Below are 23212 nucleotides of genomic sequence, written 5' to 3'. Positions count from 1 at the left end.
ACATTTGTATTTTTCTTCAAGAGCTTTGAATTAATGGTTTCCAGACAAAGGTATGTAAAGCTTGTTTTACAGCTAAATAAATTCTCTAATCTAGGCATTATAAACATCAGGGTTTTGTTGAATGTCTTGGGAATGGGTTAGTTGATTTAAACAAATCCTCCAGCATTGTGTAAAAAGACATAGGTCTGTCAGTTATGAGAGATAATTTATTTCTAATCCCCTGGTATTGATCCATAGAAGTTTCAAAGTCTTTTTAGCTGTCCTACTATTTTGTAAAGATGTGATCTTTGTTAAAGATGATGAATTTCTAATAGGAAGGCTAAGCAGAAAGCAGACTTCTTTCCTATTGGTATTTAATGCCACTGTTTCAGTGATGATTAGGTCTTAGCAATGCTAAGACCTAAATTCTATTATTTCCTGTGGACTTCAGCCAAATTGTAGGTAAAGCTGACTTCTGCTTTCCAGTAGAGCTGGTGAAGTGAAAGGGAAGGGTTAATATAGAGCTGTCTTAACAATCTCCATGTACTTCTTGCAGAATAATGAACAATACAGGATGGCTGTGTTTTCTTCCTGCAGTACATTCGCTTGCATATCTCTTACACTGTAGACTGTCAAAGTCACAAAAGCAATGCTGTCTGAAATTTTTATTCAGAAAGAATCTTTCTCCTTTTTTATAACAGATTTGTTCTGCTAGAGTTGCCTGAAGTAGCTTTTTTGGGGGTCCAAAGATTAAACCCACTCTTTATAGGGCCTGTGAACTGACATTTGCTCAGTTTGTTGAATACCTTATAAAGCTTTTATCCTTTCATCGGTGATAAGATAGAAAGTACACAAGTAGAATTAAAAGAAGAGATTCTGGCATGCTGCTCATCTCGGCACTTCTTAAGCAGTTCTCTCACAACTTGCTGTAAAAACTGCTAGCAAAAGAATGAATCTGTTGTTCGTAAGAAATATTCAGATGTTTATTAGTGTTGGGGTTTGTTTTTAACAAAGTTTCTCCCTCCTTTAAAATTGTTCTTGTTTTTTGTTTGTTTGTTTCCTTTGAAGCCAAGCAATTCATGCTCTTTGATTCCTCAGTGTAGATTATTTCTTGATAGAAATTTGCTTAAATATTAAATGTTTTCTTTACAGGCTTGGGAAGCCAAACTGTGTTTAATACAAGATATTGTAGATAGCTGGTTAAAATGTCAGGCAACATGGTTGTATTTGGAACCAATTTTTAGTTCGGAAGACATTATAGCTCAAATGCCTGAAGAGGGCAGAAAGTTTGGGATTGTGGATTCATGTTGGAAGGACATTATGGCACAAGTGGTAAGTGCTTGCCTTTAATCAAGCATGTATTTTTATGCACATCTGGTAACATGATTCTTACTGCCATGAAAATATACAGGCTTTTCTGGAGTTAGATATTTGTATTTAAGTCACAAGAAGGTACAATACGGCGTGGAAAATCCTTTACTAAAGCCCACCAAAATCTAATCTTGCAGTAAAAGTGGTTGATTATATCATTATTGCTTCAAGTTTTCTTCTTCTCTGGATACAGTTAGATTTTACATTAGCCTTTTAAGCAAAATAAAATGTATATTTTGCTTAAATTATTAGAGCAATAAATGGATTTTTTTGCATATTATTGTTCTCTAATATGTGGTGGCATAGTTATTTGAAACTTTGGAGAATATGTACTGAGATGGCAGTATATCAGGAGAAGATAATGGGGATTGCAAGTGCAATTGGCTATCCTGTTAAGTTCCCTAACTAAGAAGTTGGGTAAGAGGACACTACTTAGTAGTGTGAGCTGAGATATTTGTCAAAAAACATTTGGAGTGTGTGATTGTGTGATAAAGGTATTGAAATAATAGAACTAAATAGAAGTTGAGACCTGTCTAACAGCTCAGACTCCGTGAATGATGAAGCCCATCCAGAAATAGGTGTATTCTTTCAAGTTAAGAGGAGTGTTATCAGAAATGAAAAATGTGACCTAGATGGGAAGAACAGAGAATAATTGTCATGTACTGTGGCTCTGTTTGACAGAACTTATTTGTGAATGGAGAAAAATGTAGCAAGCTCAAGACACAGGAGCAAGTGCCAAAGATTTTAACTCCTGTGGATATTTCCTTGTTGCATTATTATCTGTAAAGTTCAAATTGGTAAAAATGACAGTCTGAAAAGCAAAACTGTCAAATAATGCATATTTAATAATACATATTTAATAATACGAAGGCACACTACAAAGAAGAGTATATAGCTTTTTAGCCTCCTGCAACGTATGTGATTGATGATAATAATTTTGACTACAAACCTATCACAACTTTTAGCAGTTTCTACTGTGTATTTGTTTTTACAAAGGTGAAAAACTCAAAGGTACTTGTAGCAACTGAACAACCCAGGATGTTAGAGAGACTTCAGGAAGCAAATGCCCTCTTAGAAGATATTCAAAAGGGGTTGAATACTTACTTGGAGAAGAAAAGATTATTTTTCCCAAGGTAAATTAATTAAACGGGACTAAGTTAGAGACAAAAAGCCAAAAGCTGTTTCAAACCATCTCTATTGAACTGAAAAGTCTCATTGTGTAAACATGTGGGGGACAGTCCCATGCAACAAAAACTGAAAACCTGTTCTTTTCTTCAGACATAATTAATTTGCCTCAGCTCCAGTTGAATTTGCAATGCCAGCGATAGGCAGAGGTGGGGAGGCAAAATCTATCTAGCACAGTGTAAACTTATGATTAGAAAGACATTATCACTTATTTTTGAAGGAACTTGCTACCTTCCCATGGCTGATTTGCAATTATTTCTCTGCCCAACTCTCCTTAGTTGTGCAAAGGTGTGTGATGCATAGGAGTTATATATGATTATGAGGAATAGAATTCTGTGTTTTTACAAGGTACTTACTGGCTGCATAGATATATCTGTTTTTTCCTGTATGAGTTTAAGAATCCTTCTTTCTTCCTCTGTATAAAATGATGGTCATATTGAAATTCTGAAAAAACAGATGTGATGAGTTTTATGACGTTCAAAATTGTTTAAGACAAAGGATTTGAGATAATAATTTCCTCTCTGTTATACTAGTGTCTTAAGCAACATAAAACCAATTCCATCTATCTTGCATTAATAGATTATTATTGACAATTTTGATTACTTGAAAATGCATGTTCATTGATTGTATTTTTCTAACAGATTCTTTTTCCTGTCTAATGATGAGCTGCTTGAAATACTGTCTGAAACAAAGGATCCCCTTCGAGTGCAACCACATTTAAAGAAGTGTTTTGAAGGAATTGCTAAACTGGAGTTCATAGACAAGCTGGAGATCGTAGGCATGATCAGTTCAGAGAAAGAAATTGTTCCTTTCATAGATAAAATCTATCCAGCGAATGCAAAAGTAATTTAAAAAAAGAAAAAATATACGTATATTTTACTATATGATATTAAATTAATACTTTGCCTAAAGTGTATGTTTTTGGAGAATGAGGTTTAAAAGACTTCAGATCATGAAAGGTGTTTAGAAAGTGAGAGTGCAGACTGGTATCTTAGAACAAAAAGGATTTCGTAGAAAAAGGAGAAGGCATACCAAGTTTGCGGTGAATTTCCCTAGGGACTTTTCTGCAGCTTTATACACCTACTACTTTTAAGATGTAGATAGATGGTTAAGATGTGTATGCACACATATATATAATCCAAGCTCTCTATATACATATGTATCTAACATTGCACGGCATGGCTGAAACAGAGAAAAATGAGGGAAATGGTGAATGGCTGGCAGTGAAGAATCAGAGCATTAGTTCAAAAGGGATCTGAGTAGAAATAGTAGCATTGTAAGTTTTGAAAAGTATCTCAGTTCCATCTTTTTCTGCTATTCTCAATGTGAAGGTATGGAGCTGAATTGCTATATGGTAACCAAAAAGAGGTGAAAGGTGGGGCATGTTGTAAGTTAACAGATAGATACCCCTTTTTCCCTTAATCCTCCAGGAATAAAACCTGGAGGAAAAATGCCCTGGGTTAAAATGACCAAGCTTGACTGACCATGCAATCTGTAATCTGCATTTTTATCTGTGCTTATATGAAACATATCCAGCTATTTCTTGAACTGGATTGTCTTTAGTTAGCTTGATATGCCTGCCTTCAGACAGTGTTAAACTGCAGTACTGCCTTTCAAGGAAATTTCAACCTTTTTTCCTCCTATGTACCACACCCAGATCAGTAGAAAGCATATTTAAGCACATTCCAATAATTTGTCCTTTAAAAGGAATATAATCAGGAAATGTTCATTGACTCTTAACTGGTTTTCTATTTTGAAGGGCATGGTGGAAAAATGGCTTTTGCAAGTAGAGGAAATGATGCTGGCCAGTGTAAGACAAGTTATTGAAGATGGCATAGGAGGATATATTGAGGTAATTGTTCCTGAATTACAGAATAAAATAGATTTCACAAGCAAGTGTATGTGAACAGGTTGCTGAAATTCTTAGCCAGGGAAATTCATTTGAAGCTAAGTGGAAACCAGCTCTCCTTGTTCAGTACTACCAGGGTGATGTTTTAACTCTGAACTTCTTGAAGAAAAAGTATTAAAGCTTTCCATGTTGATTCTTATTTATTCACAGCATGAGACATTTGGACAAGTAATTCTTATTAGTGCCTGTCTAATGTGTTTATACAACTTCCTGTGTCTGGCATGGATCTTTTTGTTTAAGGTTCCTCGAAAAACATGGGTACTTCAGTGGCCTGGACAGGTGGTTATTTGTGTTTCATCCATTTTCTGGACAGAAGAAGTGTCTGAGGCTATAAGGAAAGGAACTTTACCAGTAAGATTTTCTTCTACCTTTATATTTCTAAGCACTAAAATCTGATTAATTAATAAAAAACGCCTTCTAGCAAAGAAGATCCTCACTCACACCGTATTACAATTTACTCATATAGTGTGTTTAATTTTCTATTTAATTTTTTCTTGTGTCTTAGCGGGGGCTTGTTCTTATTTACTTTGGTGTGTATCAGGAGAAGTCCTGCTAAAGGAAATAGTATTACTTTATTTACAGGTAATACTGGTGTAAATAAAAGTACCAAACAAAAAGGGATAGACTGTTGTTAAACACTATGTACTTTTATTTCTAACTTCTGTCTTTACATGTGAAGCTTCCTGGAAATATGCAGGCAGAGATTTCTCCTGACAGAATGGCGCAGTTATTTGCCTCGTTATTGCTAGGTTCTCCTGGTGATAAAGGTGCAGCAGCCAAGTCTCTTATGTGTTTGGAGTGCTTCCGTCATCATAAGGGTTTTAAGTATTGCTTCATTGAGGCTAATCAAATGCATGCTCAAGTAATGGAAATAATTTCTGATTAATTCAGTAGGCTTTTGTCTGATCCTAATTGAGCTAGGTAGAATAGGATTTATTTAGGAATTAATTCTGTCAACAAAGTGTTTGGGCTTCTTTTTATATGTGGAAATAGAAAAATTTTAATAAACTTTACATCAAATACAACATTTTAATATTAGCTCTTTGTTTCTGTATCCTTACTGATTATCTGAGGTTTAACTTGCCTTTGTTATTTAATACTGGTTGAAGATCTTATTCTACATATCCAGTCAGAACTGAAAATATTTATTACTTTCAAAGAAAATATCCTGAACAATCCATAGCTTAAGAAAAATGAGGAAGAATCACAGAACAGTGAATCACAGGATATAAGGGAGCTCTGAACATCACGTAGTCCAACCCTTGTTTAAAGCAGGGCCAACTAAACCAGGTTGCTAACAAACTTGCTCTAGTATGCCCAAGACTGTCTTCTATGGGGGAGCTGAAAACTGGCACAGCATTCCGGATGTGGTGTCAGCAGTGCTGACTAGAGGGAAGGGATCATCAGCTCCTATGACCTGCTTGGTAGTGTTGTTCCTAATGCAGCCAAGGATGCTGTTGCTTTTCTTTGCCTCTAGAGCACGTTGATGGCTTGCGTTCAGTTTGGTGTCCACCAGCATCCAGGTCCCGTTCTGCATTGCTGCTTTCCAGCTGGTTGGCCACCAGCATGTACTGGCGCATGAGGTTATTCCTTCCCAGATAGAGGGCTTTTCCTTTTGTTGAACTTCATGAGGTTCCTATCTGCCTATTTCTCCGGTAGCTTAGGAACTGCTAGCTACAGCATTACCTTAATGCCTGTGTTCTGTTTCTGTGACAGGATTTCTTGGAGAAGAGCAATCAACAAATTGGGGACATTGTTGAGTTAGTGAGAGGACAGCTGTCCAGTGGAGCCCGGCTGACACTTGGAGCTCTTACTGTTATTGATGTGCATGGTAAATGTGCAGTTGCTGGTCTTCCTGTTACATCTGGGCAGTGCTGGTGTCATTAGTTGGGTGAACATCTTAGCTGAAAGAAGCAGCTAAAATGCTTTCTCTAACTTGAAACAACCTTTACACAGTTCTTGCACAGTGTCTTTGGGCAAATGCAGATTGGTCTGTCCTGCACAGCTATCTCCTGTCTGCTTAGAACGGGCACTAGAATCTAGGACAAATCAAGCTGATTCTCTGTGCTAAACAGATGCAGATTCTTTCCTAAAATGAAAGCCAGCCTACGACTTTAAATGTTGATTTACTCTTACATAGCTATAAGTAAATGTTTACTTATATGTTGTTTTAAGTAAAGTAACATAGTAGAAGTGTTTATAGTTTTTGAATAATGTGTCTCTTACTCTGCAGCTCGTGATGTGGTTGCAAAATTGGTTGAAGACAAAATCACAGATCTGAATGACTTCCAGTGGATTTCTCAGCTGAGATACTACTGGGAAGAGAAGGATGTAATAGTGCGAATGATTACAACAGAAGCCAAATATGGTTATGAGTATCTGGGCAATTGTCAACGTCTGGTTATAACCCCCCTAACAGATCGATGTTATAGGTAAAGTCATGTTGTCTGTGAATAATGTTTTCATTTTTTGAGCTGATCTGTATTTACTTTCATTTGTTATAGTTAATAAGTGTAGGCACCCCAGCAGCTAAGGTTTTCCTGTAGGTTTTGGAGGCAAAACTTATGTATCTTCTTTACCCAAATATGGTAAAATATTTACAATGTATAGGTTTCTACCCCATGTCATTGTTTAAAGAGCAACAGTCTCTGTTGTGTCCAAGAATGTGCTTCTGAAAAGAGCTGTCAGCTCATGATACTGGAACTGTAAAGAATTCTACAGTAGCACTGGTCAATTATTTTGTTTGAAATAAGACATACAGGTAGGGTATGCCTGCCTGTAAAAGAAATGAGGTAATTACAGAGCCCTTCACAGATGTGTGAATGTAGTTAGCTTCCTGTTCTCCACTTGCTTGCAGGAGGTTGAAATGTAAATGCTTCATCTTCTAAGGTTGAAGTATTTGAGGGCATTTGGTATTTCACTTCTGGTGTGTCCTGGAGTCACAGGTAATTTTAGGCCTGAAGTTTTAAGAACTTGCTTTATGATATATCCAGGTAAGTATATGCTGAGGATGTAAAGATTTTACTGGAGCTCTGAGCTGTGAACTCACCTCTGTGTACAAGGCACTTGTAGTAAAGTGCCTGTTAGTGCCTATGCTGGCAAATGCTTGGTCTTTTGGCATTCACAGTGGTGCTAAAGAGCCACGTGGCTGGTGCATTAGCTGTAAACTGGGGTTGTTGTCATTAGGATTCGCTCAATCTAAACTAAAACTGTGCAGTTAGTTGTGCCAGATGTAGTATCAGTGCAAGCAATGAGCAAGTAGACTCCATTGAGCACAATTTAACAGCTGCTTTTGCTGGCAAAGCCTTTGAATGAGGCTTTTGTAAAATAATCACTCCAGTGTTAACAGGGATCTCATTTTAGTATGAAAATCACTTGGAGAGCCCAGTGATTCCCAGGTTTCTGAAGCAACCTTTATGCTTTCTCTGCCATTTCTAAAGATTGATTTAATTTATAAACCAGCTTCAAGTTCTTGTCATGAGGAGTGCCGCTTGGTGAAAATGTATGTTTTTGAGAACTCTGCCATTTTGCTTATGGCACTATGTGTTTGCTTGTGTGATTGAGGTTTATCCTCAACCCAGGTGGATGCAGGTGATACAAAGTCTTGACATTCCTTGTAGGCCAGGTGGGTGAATGTGAGCTTCTGATTGGGAATCAGTTACAAGACAATACTGTTTTTTTAGGGCAAGCTGCAAAGTCAGTAGGGAACAAGTAAATAAATTCCAGGGAAAATACTTATCCATCCCTTCAGAAACAGTCTATTATTAAAGATGACTATTTCTAATGCCTGTGTTCTTGTTTACGTAGGACATTAATGGGTGCCTTGAAATTAAGTCTTGGTGGTGCTCCAGAAGGACCTGCTGGGACTGGCAAAACAGAAACAACAAAAGATCTAGCAAAAGCACTAGCTAAGCAGGTACCAAAATACAAACTACTTTGTGCTGTTTATGTTTGGATATGTAGATATTTCTTAAAATGTCATTCTTAAGCTTGTTCTGTACCTATTAGTTTATGGTTCGACTCAATGATCTTTAAGTTCTTTTCCAACCTAAATGGTTCTATGATTTCATTCATTATTCTCAGAAATAGTTGATAAGAAGCACATATTTAGGACTGTGTCCATATAGCATCCTAGTGTTGTAATCCAAAATTAGCAGTAATAATCCCTTCCCATTTTAGATGCTAAGAATTTTATGGTGGACTTTGTGTTGATACTGAGAGAGATTCTCTGTGTATTTTTTTTTTGTTGTAGTGTGTGGTCTTCAATTGCTCCGATGGTCTTGATTACAAGGCAATGGGCAAGTTCTTTAAGGGGCTGGCACAGTCTGGTGCATGGGCCTGCTTTGATGAGTTCAATAGAATTGAGGTAATGTTTTAACTCAGACAAATAAAATTATAAAGCTTTAGTTTAAGACACAAGAAGTTTTAGATTTAGACATGACAGCATTATTGCTAATTTTCTACCTTTTAGTTGTGGTGTAGCTGCTTTGTTTCAATAATCATTGACACAGAAATAGGTGCTCAGCTGCCTGCTGTAGGAGCACATGCCTACCTGTGCTGTGTTGCTGAAGTCTTGTGTTCTGGGTTATTTTAGCTGAAAAAAAAATGTTTCTGTGCAATTCCCTCTTTTGTATGTGACACTCATTTGTAGGGAAAGAACTGTCCTCCTTTTCTTGAGAAACCAAACCACGGCTGTGGAGATGCATCTATCTATCTATCTATCTATCTATCTATCTATCTATCTATCTATCTATCTCTTCAGCACAAAACAGGCAAATCCCAGTAGAGGGACTCCTGTGATCACTGGGTGACCTGGTTAACTAGCTGTGTAACTAGACACATCTAATCCCCTCATTGATCCTACTCTGAGTTGGGATTTTTTGGTTTGGAGTTTTGTTTTGGTTTTTTTTGTTTTTGATTTGTTCTTTGGACAAGTTTTACTGTTATTCTGATGGAGTTAGATTTAAGTAAATACTAGTATATGTGGAAGTTCCATGAAGATGTAGTTTGTATGTTTTAGTATTGTTAACACCTTAATTTCTCCATTTGTCTGCTGTAACTTGTTTTTTAGTGAATTCAGGTATTAGCATTCTCATTTTCCACTACTCTGTTACCTTGATGCTTTAAAGTGCTGAGGATCTGCACTAGGCTGCCTTACCCACTCGTTACGTTCACCCTCACTTTTGGGCACTGAGTCAGTCTTCTGAAGTGCCTAAATTCTTTGTCATATGAGGTGAAAGGAAAGTGCTTTTGGAGGCCTCCAGAGGGAGTTCCTGTCCACCTAACTTAGATGTCTATATTCAGACACAGGGTTATTTCCCTGTGGAGGCTTTCAGAAGCCTCTGTTATTTGCCTAAGTTGGTAGAGCAGTGACTGGTGGCACTAACTTTCAGAGAGTCACTTCAATAGGCATCTAATATTTAGGCTCAGTTATAAGACACAAGAGTTATTTTCTCCTGGAGGAATGCAAATATAGCCATCAAAATATATAAACAAAAATATTGTCTCCAAGCGTCTTATGTTTTCCCATCTGTTCTGTCTGTATTAGGTTGAAGTATTATCTGTAGTTGCCCAACAAATACTTAGCATCCAGCAAGCTATTATTCGCAAACTCAAAACATTCATCTTTGAGGGGACAGAGATCTCTCTTAATCCAACATGTGCTGTGTTTATCACGATGAATCCTGGGTATGCTGGACGGGCAGAGCTGCCTGATAATCTGAAGGTAAATCTGGAATCCTGATTTCTTGTAGAAATTATACAGAATTTGCAACTTCTGGTTTATTGTAATAAGAAAAGGAATATGGCATTCAAATAACACACTGATGTGTTGTTTTTATCTGGGATGGTCAATTTTCTTCACAGTAGCTAGTATGGGGCTATGTTTTGCATTTGTGCTGGGAGCAGTCTTGGTAATTCAGGGATGTTTTCATTATTCCTGAGCAGTGCTTACACAGAGTCAAAGCCTTTTCTGCTTCTCACACCACCCACCAGTGAGTAGGCTGGGAGTGCACAAGAAGCTGGGAGGGGACACAGCTGAAACTAGCACAACTGATAATCCATTCAAGTGCATTCTGCTGTGCTTTTTGCTAAGCTTTAAAAAGTGTTTAGGATTGTACAAAATGCACAGGTGAAGGGTCTTAGTCTAATCATATTGATACCAGTTCACAGCTTTAACTGTGCTTTCTATAAGTAGAAATTCGCCTGTTATAAAATGGCTTGGTGGTCCAAATCTCAATTTAAATTTATTAAAACTTTGCAAGTTTGCTGAGACACTGCAGAGAAACTGATATGGTCCCAGTTCTTTTCCTAGCTTTTCCACATTTTTTTGCATGACCTTTACAAGATATTAACCACATCATGTGCTAGTTTGTCTGTTATGAAACTGAGATGAATGACACCTCCCTTTTCCTCTATTAATAGTTCTTTAGGATTGTGACTTTCTAAACACATGTTCCTGCAGTCCTTAGCACAGACCTCTTGAACCTGTTAAGATTGGAATAGGCTAGACTAGGCTAGAATAGGCTAGAATAGCATTCAGTGCAATCTCATAGTTTTCAGATGATTCCTGAATTCTAGTTCATGAATTTACGGAGAGATACTGTTAAAAAACAGGCACAAGTTATGACCATATTCCATAGTCTAAGCTTACATCATACTTTTTTTCTTACAGGCACTGTTCCGAACAGTTGCCATGATGGTTCCAGATTATGCTTTGATTGGAGAAATTTCACTTTATTCAATGGGATTTCTGGACTCTCGGAGGTAAGACATGCTGAATTTTCCACCTCAGTTAAGTCTGATATACCTCATTCCTCTGTAAGACATGTAAGTGTGTTTGAGGCATATAATTCTGGAAGGCTGTCTATGTTCTGTTTTTCCAGAAAGTATTTTTTTGATCTCCTGCTTTATCATCAGTTCTCACTTACCGCCTCGTGTTGATGGATATGCACCTCTACATAGGATCATTTGGAAAATGTATCATAGTATCAACCAGAATTCCTAAATGGCACACACATTGTCTGGCATGGTGTAATCTACAGTTTTACTTCCTAGGTGTTTTGGACCATCTTAACAGCTGATATGTCTGATAATCACTGCAATTACTTTGTGTATATAGGTACTTAAATTATTTTCCTTACATGGTGAGATATTTTCACTCTGCATGTGGTATTTTAATATCCACAGTCTTGCCCAGAAAATTGTTGCTACTTACCGTCTGTGCTCTGAGCAGCTGTCATCTCAGCATCACTATGATTACGGAATGCGTGCTGTTAAATCTGTCCTGACAGCAGCAGGAAACTTAAAACTGAAATACCCAAGTGAAAATGAAAGCGTATTGTTACTTCGGGCTTTGATGGATGTTAACTTGGCCAAATTCTTGGCACAGGATGTGCCGTTGTTTCAGGTGAGCTATCATGCTAGTGTGTTTTAAACTTTGTGATGATGAGGTTCATTATAAGAACCTACAGAAACAGGTAGGTTCTGTTAATTAGAACAGTTTGATCTAGATGCTGCCATATTAGTGTAGAGTTACTTCAGTCCACTGGTCTGGATGCACTCTTTGGTTCTGCTATTTTGAAAAACAGAGTTTCAATGGGGCCTTTTAAAATTATTCTGTAAAATTGTTTCATAAGTTATCTTAGTAGAAATCACTTTGTGCTATTTCATTTGTGGAAATCATTCTTTGAAGTTTGCATTCTGACTTTGTGCTGCAAAAGAGATGTGGACAACTAAATTAAGATCAGTTAGAAATTTGAAGTCAGATTGAAAACGATCACACTTCTGTTTGCATACTGCTTTAACAGAAAATAGAGACAATGTTAAACTGCAAAGCAATTAGTTGTTAAAGGTCTAAAATGTAGGGTACAAGCACACACCGAGTCAGTGCTCTGAAATTTCAGAACACAAACCCTTCTATTTAATCACTGAGATTCTTTCCACCACTTTCACATCCTTTCCTGTAATACTACTTGGGGTAAATCTGCAGAAAGTTGAGCTTCCTTTTACAATACCAGTGTGTGTATGAAAACTGCAGGCACTTATTTCTGTCTCATGCATACAGAATACTTTCATGGGTACAGTTTGCTTAGAATTTAGTTTTGTACAGCTGAGGACATTTCCATTTAAACTTCTGTTGTCCTTATGAATATTGTTTTACTTGTAGATTTTTGTGCTTTTGGGATTCTCACTTTTTGTAATCTGTGTTTAAATAGTGTTCTATTCTGCCTTTCCTTAATAGGGCATCATATCTGACCTGTTTCCTGGAGTGGTTCTTCCTACACCAGACTATGACCTGTTTATCAAGGCAGTAACTGAAAATATAATAAAAATGGATCTTCAACCAGTTCCGTGGTTCATTGGAAAAATTATACAGGTTTATTTTCACATAATTCTGGGGAAGAACTATGAGAGCAGAAACACTCCTCATTCGCTGTCTGTGTCATGAACAAATAGCTAATAGTTTCCATAATCAATTAATAGAATATTACAGACAGCTTATTTTACTGAGTAAAACAGCATGGATTAAAAGCCTGCTTTGCTCATAGTGATCTTTTAATTCAGCCAGCCTGCGGAGAGGCTAACATGTGCAGCCACATTGTAGGTCTTATTGTTCAGGATTGAAAATTAAACTGAATCTGTTGCAGTGTAGTTTAGGGAACATACGTCTGGACTGGGAGTCAGGCCCTGTTCCCAGTTCTGCTCACAGTCTCCTGGAGAAGTCTTGAAAGGGGTGATGTTTGTCACTCCTGCTTATGCTTCACCTCCAGCTCTGTTGTTTCCCATTTACTAGTATTGGTCACCTTTCAAAGAATGCTTAATGTTGTTTGAGGAAGGGGGGGTTGTTGGGTTTTTGGTTGGGTTTTTTTTGTGATTTGTGCAGCTTAGTGACACTGTGATGGCTGGGGCAAAAGCCTGTGGCCTGGGGCAGGATTATGAAGGGCCTCTCCAGCAGCAGTTCAGACTTTTTATGGCTTATGTTGAGACTTGTCTTATGGTGCTTTGTAAAGCATGCTTTATCTTTCATTTAAATAAGGGTAGTATTAACTGCTTAGCAGCTTAAGATAAACCAGAAAATATCAGCCTTAACCTGAGATCTAAAAAAATCTTCTTAGGGGTTCGTCTTACAGGTCTGTTTCTACTTGAAGGTGTTCTTCCGTTTGAGGGCTTTGGCTTGAGTTCTGGGAAGATCTTATAGGGTGACTCTTGCAGTCCAAAGTCAGCCTCTGTACGACCAACTATATGGCAGATCCTCAGAACTGTAGTTTCAATCCCTTTGTGTTATCTTCATTGGTTATCATTGATTTCTCTTGCCACTGATACAGATATATGAAATGATGCTGGTGCGCCATGGTTTCATGATTGTTGGAGATGCTATGAGCGGCAAGACCTCTGCTTACAAAGTGCTAGCTGGAGCCCTTGGTGATTTGTGTGCAGGTAACATTGTTCAGCCACAAACTTCTTAAATGAAGTTGATTCTATGACTAACATTTTTCCTTTGCAGAGATATGTCCAGGTTGTTAATTGTCCTATATTCTGCTTTCTCAACTGGAAAGTTTCTAATCATTGAACTATTTTTGTCTATTTGTCTGAAATGATTTTTTTTTTCTGCATTTACTGGAATAGTAAAACATACGAATGTGTTTATGCTTTTATGATTTTTTTAAGCATTGTATTTGTGCATAAGTCTTGAAAAAAACCTAGCCCTATTAGGGAGATTGTAAGTAGCTCCCATAAACATATAAAATCTATTCTTCTCTGCTTTTTCTTTTTTCATGTGCTTTTGCGCATAGGACTTTGTACTTTCCTTGTACAAGTAACAGAATTTCTGATTTATAGCTACTTAGCTGCCAAATGTCTGGGGTTTTTTTGGCTTGGGCAGCTAAAGTAGGATCCTCAGGAATCTTCTTGTTCTGTACTTAGTTGTTGAATGAAACTAACCTGGCAAATATTCAAGCTCATCTGTTTGTCTTTTTACACAGCAAAATCCATGGATGAGTTTGCTGTTGAATACAAAGTTATTAATCCCAAAGCAATTACTATGGGGCAGTTGTATGGCAATTTTGATCCTGTAAGCCATGAGTGGAACGATGGAGTTCTTGCAAATACCTTCAGGGAACAAGCATCTTCTACCACAGATGATCGGAAGTGGATTATTTTTGATGGCCCAGTGGATGCAGTTTGGATAGAGAACATGAACACTGTGCTGGATGATAATAAAAAGGTAGCCTCATTTTTGCCAGTAACCTCGTTCTTGAATATACATACTTTATTTTAGCAGTAGGAATATTGTTACCATGTTAGTCAAAGGAGGTGTGAGGCTCAGGAAAGGCTAATGTGCTTAAAAGCATTGCTTTTTCCCCCAGTTATATGAGTGGGTTTAGTAGATGATATTAAGCTGGTACTTACTGAACTTGCTTAAATTACTTAGTAATTTAAATAAAGTAATTTAATTACTTTAATTAAAAAAAAAAAAAAAAAAAAAAGAAAGCTGGAGGTCATAACTGTTTTTCCTTGCAGAGTTATTTAAAGATAGAGCATTGTTCTCTATGTCTCTGAAAGCCATTACAGTAACACATGGAAAAGTTGAGACAAGGTTAGAAAATATCATGTGCTATAAGAATACAAATGAGTGCATGAGGAGTGACACTAAGTTGAATGTTCAGTGATTTTGACAGGCATTGCTTTGACTGGATGATCAGCACTGACATCACTAGAATCATGTTTATGTGATGCTCTTCTTCTAGCTATGCTTAATGAGTGGTGAAATAATTCAGATGAATTCAAAAATGAGTTTAATCTTTGAGCCAGCAGACTTAGAGGAGGCATCTCCAGCAACTGTCAGCAGGTAATGTGAAAGCATTTAAACTTCAGCTGTCCCGCCTTGCACATATATTCCTGTACCATAGCTGTTTGTTCTTCCCAGGTGTGGTATGATCTATATGGACCTGCAAGAATTAGGTTGGAAGCCACTGAAGGATTCCTACATGAATACACTGCCTCCAAACCTGCAGGAGGAACACCGAGAGCTGGTGCGAGACTTGATTTTTTACACAGATCTAATTAAGATTAACTTTAAGGTGATGTTCACAATTTGCCCACTTGAAGGCAGGCATGCAGAATCAAAACTCTTTGAAGTACTTTCATGATTTCATGGATCCCAGATCTCCTAGAGGCTATTGTAAATTATTTTGTAATGATGAATGTCAAATGTTGCAAGGAAAGTGCCTAAGAGCTGGAGATACTGTGAGTATTAGAAATGCAATGTGGGAAAAACTGGAAGACTCAAAATGTTTTGAACTCATCCTTCTTCTAAGACATTTAGAGTTTAGCTTAAAAAATGTTGTTGTTGTTGTTGTTGTTATTAGCTTGATTTTCAAAGCTTTAGTCACCTTATGGATCTTTGCTAAATAGTCTTTTGTGTACTAGATTACTTGCATGAATGAGAGCTCTGTGTTGTGTATTGTAGTACATCTTCAGTGTAGATGCAAATAAAAGTAGGTGTTTGTGAGAATCAGCTTTTAGTTTAATAAAAATTAAAATTCTCTTTTATTGGGCATTAAAATCTAGTAAAAGAATCAGAATAAGAACTGTCACACAATAGGATTGGAGCTGGAGAAAACTTTCTGTGATTTGACAAGACACCCTTTGAGTTTTTGCAGGAAATTAGTTCCTAACTAAATTATAAAGAAGTACCAAGAATAGAAGAGCTCTTCATTGACAGTTTTTATAGTTCATCAAAGCAAAATAGTTACTCCTTAAGCAGCAGATAGCTTGACCCTTTAATGCGTCTCCTTTCCCTGGGAAAAGGCTGGGTTTCCCTGGGAAAAGGTTGTGATTCCTTTCCTGTTTCTTGTTTGAGTTCATGGAGCAGATACCACCAGCCGTGATTGGTATCTACATGCATGCTGTGGCACTCCCACAGGTGCCAGTCAGTTCCAGCTTTCCAGAATTTATGCTGTGGCACAGTGTGTGTCCTGGCTCCTCAGTAGGGACCTGTACTTTTTAAGGGAAGTCGAAGCCCTTATCTTTGGTTTTGTTGGAATAATTTTCTCATTGCCTAATCAAAGCGGTGGCCTCCCTAGGCTGCTGTGCTGCCTGGATTAGTAACTGGGTAACAGAATTGCTGCTGAAAACTGCTCTGTGCTAGAAGCAACTTGCTTTCACCATCAGATAATGACAGTATGACTTTGTGATCACTTAAGTACTGCCTCACACAGGCCCTTTCCTTACCTTCCCTCTGCCAACTTGGAGAGTTTCTGATGCCTTATGTTTTATTGAGAGAGAACTGAGGGACAGTGGGAAATGTGGCAACTCGTGCATCTTTTTAAAGCCATTTTTTTTTGTCCTGGTAGGTCAATGACATGTTTATGTGGCTAGTCGATCCCTGTTTAGAGTTTATTCACTTTAATTGCAAAGCCATTGTACAAACGTCTTCTGTTCATCTGAGTTACAGCTTGATGAGACTCTATACTTGTCTGCTTGGTAAGTACCATAAGCCTTATTCTTTTTATTTATTTCTTTTTTCCCTGCTTATCATGTGTCCCATGATAAGATGTAGGTTATCAGATGCAAGGATATGCCAAAGGAATTCCTTACTGTTGGGATCATACAATGCACTCGGTGATCTCACTGATCAGTATTAATAATAGTTCTTTGCCTAGCATAAGAGCTTTCACATTTGGACACTGGTGTAATTACAAAACTGAGCATGATCTTGTGAGTGTATTTCATATGTTCTACTTGCTGCTTACTAGCATCTGAATAAAAGAACCTTTTATTAGGGCCCTTTGTAAATATTCTTCTTTCTCAATTATTTTTATTTGTAAACAGTATTTTACTCAGGCAAGATTCTCACTCTGTAGATTGGCTTTGTTCCACTGAGGACAATGCTCCGACTTTGTCTCAGAATACTTTTGCAAAAATGCATATTGAATTGGGATTTGTAGTTATTTCTGACATTTAACTAAAATTCAAAATGTGTTTTAGATGAAATAAGGCAATCCGAGGAAGATAAGAAGCCAAGCATGTCTACTCAGCAAATCATGTTGTGGCTGCAGGGGCTTTTCCTTTTTGCTTTGGTTTGGACAATTGGTGGGATCATCGATGCAGACAGCAGGAAGAAATTTGATCTGTTTTACCGGGACTTGCTAATGGGAATGAATGATGAAAACCCACGCCCTAATAGTGTGAAGCTTACCAGAAACAATATCTTCCCAGAAAAAGGTGCTTGTGCATAACTGTGCTTGCCTGGCCTTTTATAAAGCTGTAAGAAAACTCACAACTTTAAGGGAGAATAGAGTGCCTGGCAGATGTTAAGTCTGCAGCAGAGCCACCATCTGCCAAGACGTGGTCTGCACAGTTGGGTGTTCTTTCCTGGCTCTTTTAACCAGGAGTAGCATATGCCTCATGTTGTACTCAAATAATGTAGCTGAATCTGACCTAAAATAATTTGATGATGATAATGGTGGTGGGGGGAGGGTATCTTGTATACTAGAAAGCCTTTATTACCTCACAGTGTTGGATGTCTCACACTAAAATGATTGAAGTTTATTTTTAATCATTGGGTTTTCCTGTGCTGTGTTTTTCGATTAACAGGAAGTGTTTATGACTTCTATTTTCACAAGCATGGCAGTGGGCACTGGAACATGTGGACTGACTACATCACAAAAGAAGAGCAAGTTATTCCCCCAGAGGCTAAGGTTCTCACTGATATCTTTCATTATAGAAAATAATTATTTTCTACATTATTTAGATTAGAGAAAGCAAAGAAAGAGACTTTAGCTATGGAGAGCAGTACTGAGAGTCCTGGATTCCCTCCATTTCAGAATAAGTGTCCTCACGTTTTGGTGGCAGCTGTGAACTGAAGGGAGGTGTAGCAGAGCAGAGACCTGTGCACTTCTATTCTGCAGATGAAATTTCAGGATAACTTAAGCAATGTTTCTTCAGCTTTTCATTACATTGTGGTTGCAACTGTTTTGTCTATTAAGTACATGAGAGATGTAAGATTACATTTAATTCTGCTGCCTAAAATCTTTTCTTGATAAGTGGAGGCTGAGGAAGAGAAAATATTTCCATAGCACTGTTCCTTTCTCTTTGCACAGTAGTGGAACAGAATTAAGCCATACTTAACTCTGCAGTTCTTTTCTAGGCTTCATACAGTGTAAATGAACTATAACATAGATAATACTAATTGTTCTATTTACTGTATAAACACTGAACAAGAAGTGGGGCCATACTGTCTACCAGAACCTTGTTATGGCCCAGGTTTTCAGAGAAAAGAATTTTTAAAAAGTGCATTTGTACTGCAGGCTTCCTGTAATTGCTTGCAAATATGTTGATTAAGGTATTGTATGTTTGATTTTCATGTGCTATTTTACTCTCTCATGCTATTTTACTTTTTTAACAGGTATCAGAGCTGATCATTCCAACAGTTGAAACTGCCAGACAAATGTTTTTTCTTAAAACATATGTTGAGCATAATGTCCCTTTGCTTTTTGTGGGTCCTACTGGCACTGGAAAGACAGCTATAACAAACAATTTTCTACTACAACTTCCAAAGGAAAAATACATGCCAAACTTCATCACCTTCTCTGCAAGAACTTCTGCTAATCAAACTCAAGATATTATTATGTCCAAGCTGGACAGAAGAAGAAAAGGATTCTTTGGACCACCTTTGGGGAAAACAGCTGTAATATTTGTCGGTAAGACAGCTTTTTCAGGGTTTTTATATAATTTTAATTCTGACTTAAGGCAAAGGTAGTGATTCACTGAAACTAGTAATTTTGGATTGCCTCAATGCTCTTCGGCTTTTTTTTTTCAGGCATCCAAAGAAGGATTAGCACTGCCCCCTGCTGAAAGGTTTCTAACTGTTTAAATGGTGGTTGTCTTCAGAATAATTCATAGTGTTGTAGTGTGGCATGAAATAAAGTAAAATCACCAACCACACTAAGTTAAACCATCACCCCTAAGTATGGCTGTGAAGTATTTGATTCTGGTTATTTAATAGGAAGCAAGAATAACAAGACACAACCTTTTTCTACCTCCAGTTCAGTTATCGTTTTCTTCTTGGCTTTGAAAGAAAGTTTCTAATTCCAAAACATTGAGGGATGTTTTATTCAATGTCTCTGTTCTCCATAGATGACCTAAACATGCCTGCAAAGGAAGTGTATGGAGCCCAGCCACCTATTGAGCTTCTCAGACAATGGATTGATCATGGTCACTTCTATGACAAGAAAGATACATCCAAGATTAATATCATAGATATGCTGCTTGTTTCAGCTATGGGTCCACCTGGGGGAGGCAGGAATGATATTACAGGTAGGAAATATATTAGTATGGCAAATAGTTATCTAACAGTTAGATAAGATCTGCAAATGCTGATGACAAATTCTACATTTATCTATTACTTGTAAAACTACAGATACATTCATTGGCTGGGTCACTCCAAATAGAAGTCTGTATTCTCAAGGTCAAATCTGTACCTTTTCTGGAGGAGTTTAATCAATATTAGAAACAATGTTTTTCATGTTCATTAAACTGTGAATGATTAAAATAATTTTAAAATTAGAGAATCAGACACTTTCTCCATTTTCTATTCTTTGGAAAAGGGAGGGAATATATCTTCTTGCCTAATCTTTCTGGCAGTTCTCTTCTGAAATTGTATCTCCTGCTGCTAAGATAGGCTGCCTGCATTTACTTACAAGCATGTTGCCTGCAAGCCCATGATTTCTGTCATATCACCGTAAGGGAGGTTATATTTTCTAATGAAAAGTTACATCAGTAAAACCCTAATGTAGCTACAGCTACACCATTATAAGGCACTTCATGGTACTTTGCTTAATATAAACACTAACACAGGTATAACTGTATGTGCTCTGAGGAGGCTTTATTAAAATAACTTCTGATATAGCTAAATTTGTTAAATTTGCTAGTGTATAGACTTATACTTCTTTTTAGATGAAAGTCAATAACAAGATACTTGATTTTGTAAAGTTTTACTGTGCTGTACCACAATCAACAGGGCTAATGGGAGCTGAAATTTAAATTTGTGTAATAGTGGACTTGTAATGGGGATTCATGTTTTTCATAATAAAAACAGTTACTCTAAGTGAAATACAGATATGAAATATAAAAAAGTTTATATTTCTTTTGCATCACTGTTGGGGCAGAAATTTGCCAGAAACAAAATCATGGAGCTGGAGCCAGATTCAGATGTTGTTTGAGTGGCAGTCAATCCTAGAATATGCCAGCTGAAACGTAGAAAAATGTTAGAGCATTCCTAAATCTTTCTGTGTGCTTTTGCGTGTATTACAGGACGCTTCACACGGCACTTGAATATTGTATCTATCTGTTCTTTTGATGATGAAATATTAACCAAGATTTTTAATGCAGTTGCTGATTGGCACTTCAGCAAAGGCTTTGAGCCTGTGTTTCTAAGGTAAGGTGACCTCTAACCTAAGGTGACCTCTAATATTTCCTCTAACACCTTGGACATCTTTTCTCCTGCAATTTATCTGCAGAAGTTAAGTTAAAATTGTATCTCTTTTCCTTCTTCAGGCTGGGTAAGATGATGGTTCAAGCGACAATGGTAATTTATAAAATGGCAGTTGATAATTTTCTCCCAACTCCTTCAAAATCCCATTATGTCTTTAATCTACGGGATTTTTCCAGGGTTATTAAAGGAGTGCTGCTCTGTCCACACACTCATTTGCAAGTAAGTTGTTGTTTAATTATGTTACTGTAAGAAAGAGCAGTGGAAAAAGTAAATTATTTTTATAATATCAGCAAGTAAACATCTCAAAATATGTGAACTATGATTTCAGTACATCTAAAAAGTTTTAAATCAGGATAGTTCCCAAATACCTTGCTATTTATTTTGTCTGTCTCTGAAGGAGACAGGTGACATTTTTGTTAATATTCTTTGCATATATTACAGTTTGGCCCAGAGGTCCAAATCCCATCTGTCAAGACAGACAGTCCCTTCTCTTGAACTTGCAAACTAAATAAACAAAAGAAGCAACTGTACTGAGAGAAGACTCAGTATCTCTCATTTACAAATGGCAAGCTCATCACTGAACATGACTGAATAATTGAGCTCTGAGTTTGCCTGTGTCATGGTTTAAGCCCAGCCGGTAACTCAGAACCATGCAGCCACTCACTCACTCTTCCCCTTTTCTCCCCGTGTCCAGGTGGGATGGGAAGGAGAATCAAGAGAATGTAAACCCCATGGGTTGAGATAAGAACAGTCCAGTAACTAAAGTATAATATAAAACTACTACTACAACTAATAATAAAGGAAGTAACGAGGGGAGATAACATAAAACTAAAAAGGGAAGGGAAAAAAACCTCAATAAACACAAGTGATGCTCAGTACAATTGCTCACCACCTGCTGACTGATACCCAGCCTGACCCAGGCAGCGATCTAGCCCTTCTGGGTGACTCCCCCCAGTTTATATACTGCGCATGACGTGCTGTGGTATGGAATTCCGCTTTGGCTAGTTTGGGTCAGGTGTCCTGTCTCTGCTTCCTCCCAGCTTCTTGTGCCCCTCCTCACTGGCAGACCATGAGAGACTGAAAAGTCCTTGATTGGGGTAAGCATTACTGAGCAACAACTAAAACATTGCTGTGTTATCAGCATTATTGTCAGGCTAAAGCCAAAACACAGCACTGCACCAGCTACTAAGAAGGAGAAAAATAACTGTTACAGCTGAGCACAGGACAGCCTGTTGTCACAAACAACAAATGAATACTGATAGATATAGTTGATTTTCATCCTACTTTTTTCATCAATATTCAGTAAAATGTCAGGATAAAGGAGTATTGAAAGTTTCATTTCTGTTGGGGGAATGTTTTTGGTGCAGAAACAGAAGAAAACAGCTACAAGCTATTCAGGGGAAATCTTAACCAGCAACAGTTTTGAGCAGTTTGGGTTAGAGCCTAGAAGCTGTATCTTTGAAAGATTTATTCCTTACTTTATGTTGGAAGGGTGGGAAGATTTGATACAGTAGAGAAAAATGCTTTGACATGAGAGTCACAGTTTGTATTGGCAGGAAGGAAAAGATGGTAACTACGTGAGGAATCCAGTTAAGTTAGCAGATGCTGGGCCATGTGCTGAATGGCTTAGAATTGAAAGATTCCCACTGGGTTTAGTACAAGATATAGCAGGGTCCAGATGGACATTTCTACTGTTTTGGTTTTAAACAAATCCTGCCTGAGCTGTATTTACTGATTTTCTTGTGTTTTCATTTTCAGGATGGAGATAAACTGATCAGACTTTGGATTCATGAGGTTTACCGAGTTTTCTATGATCGCTTAGTTGATGACGAGGACAGGAAGGTATTCTTTCAAATGGTACAAGAGACAACAACAAACAGCTTCAAGCAGGACTTTAATAAGGTATTTGTGGGTGATATGCTGGTGCTGTGACGAGAATGAGACTGATGCATTTTCAGAAATGCTTAGACATTGAGATTACATTAGTATGGGACACATTTTGAATTACTTCAATCATTGCATTTAAAAAGTATGGATGGTCTTATCGTCAGTATGGAGTATTATCATATTCTTAGGTTAATACAAATTACTTCATATCAGAATGATTCATAACTTCAAAAGTATTCTCTGTTGGTACAGAGGACTATCTGGAATAAAAGTCTAACACAGTGTTTATCTATGCTTTTGCTTAAGTTAATATTTGGATGAGCCAGTAGGAGTAGTGGCTTTTCTGAGAAGCCTTTTGGAAACTTGCCCTATATTTGACAGCA

At 37.4% G+C, this 23212-nt stretch overlaps 1 protein-coding gene across 3 annotated transcripts in view; it reads left to right on the top strand.

Moving 5' to 3' along the window:
* The window catches only part of DNAH3 (dynein axonemal heavy chain 3), a 64652-nt gene that overhangs the window by 24597 nt on the left and 16843 nt on the right, over window positions 1–23212 (top strand). For all 3 annotated transcript variants that reach the window (XM_030482647.1, XM_030482645.1, XM_030482648.1), the window contains 25 exons: window positions 1132–1311; window positions 2347–2483; window positions 3177–3378; window positions 4295–4387; window positions 4685–4795; window positions 6161–6275; window positions 6678–6876; window positions 8252–8360; window positions 8697–8810; window positions 9993–10169; window positions 11118–11209; window positions 11633–11852; window positions 12687–12821; window positions 13771–13882; window positions 14428–14669; window positions 15193–15293; window positions 15372–15477; window positions 16801–16930; window positions 17435–17671; window positions 18044–18147; window positions 18855–19149; window positions 19586–19765; window positions 20762–20885; window positions 21005–21161; window positions 22701–22844. In XM_030482647.1, the coding sequence (XP_030338507.1) occupies window positions 1132–1311; window positions 2347–2483; window positions 3177–3378; window positions 4295–4387; window positions 4685–4795; window positions 6161–6275; window positions 6678–6876; window positions 8252–8360; window positions 8697–8810; window positions 9993–10169; window positions 11118–11209; window positions 11633–11852; window positions 12687–12821; window positions 13771–13882; window positions 14428–14669; window positions 15193–15293; window positions 15372–15477; window positions 16801–16930; window positions 17435–17671; window positions 18044–18147; window positions 18855–19149; window positions 19586–19765; window positions 20762–20885; window positions 21005–21161; window positions 22701–22844 (3816 nt within the window). The remainder of the gene's footprint in view (window positions 1–1131; window positions 1312–2346; window positions 2484–3176; window positions 3379–4294; window positions 4388–4684; window positions 4796–6160; window positions 6276–6677; window positions 6877–8251; window positions 8361–8696; window positions 8811–9992; window positions 10170–11117; window positions 11210–11632; window positions 11853–12686; window positions 12822–13770; window positions 13883–14427; window positions 14670–15192; window positions 15294–15371; window positions 15478–16800; window positions 16931–17434; window positions 17672–18043; window positions 18148–18854; window positions 19150–19585; window positions 19766–20761; window positions 20886–21004; window positions 21162–22700; window positions 22845–23212) is intronic.

This window comes from Strigops habroptila, chromosome 4 (assembly GCF_004027225.2).
Source record: "Strigops habroptila isolate Jane chromosome 4, bStrHab1.2.pri, whole genome shotgun sequence".
Classification (NCBI taxonomy): domain Eukaryota; kingdom Metazoa; phylum Chordata; class Aves; order Psittaciformes; family Psittacidae; genus Strigops; species Strigops habroptila.
This window is presented reverse-complemented; position numbering and strand designations above follow the sequence as displayed.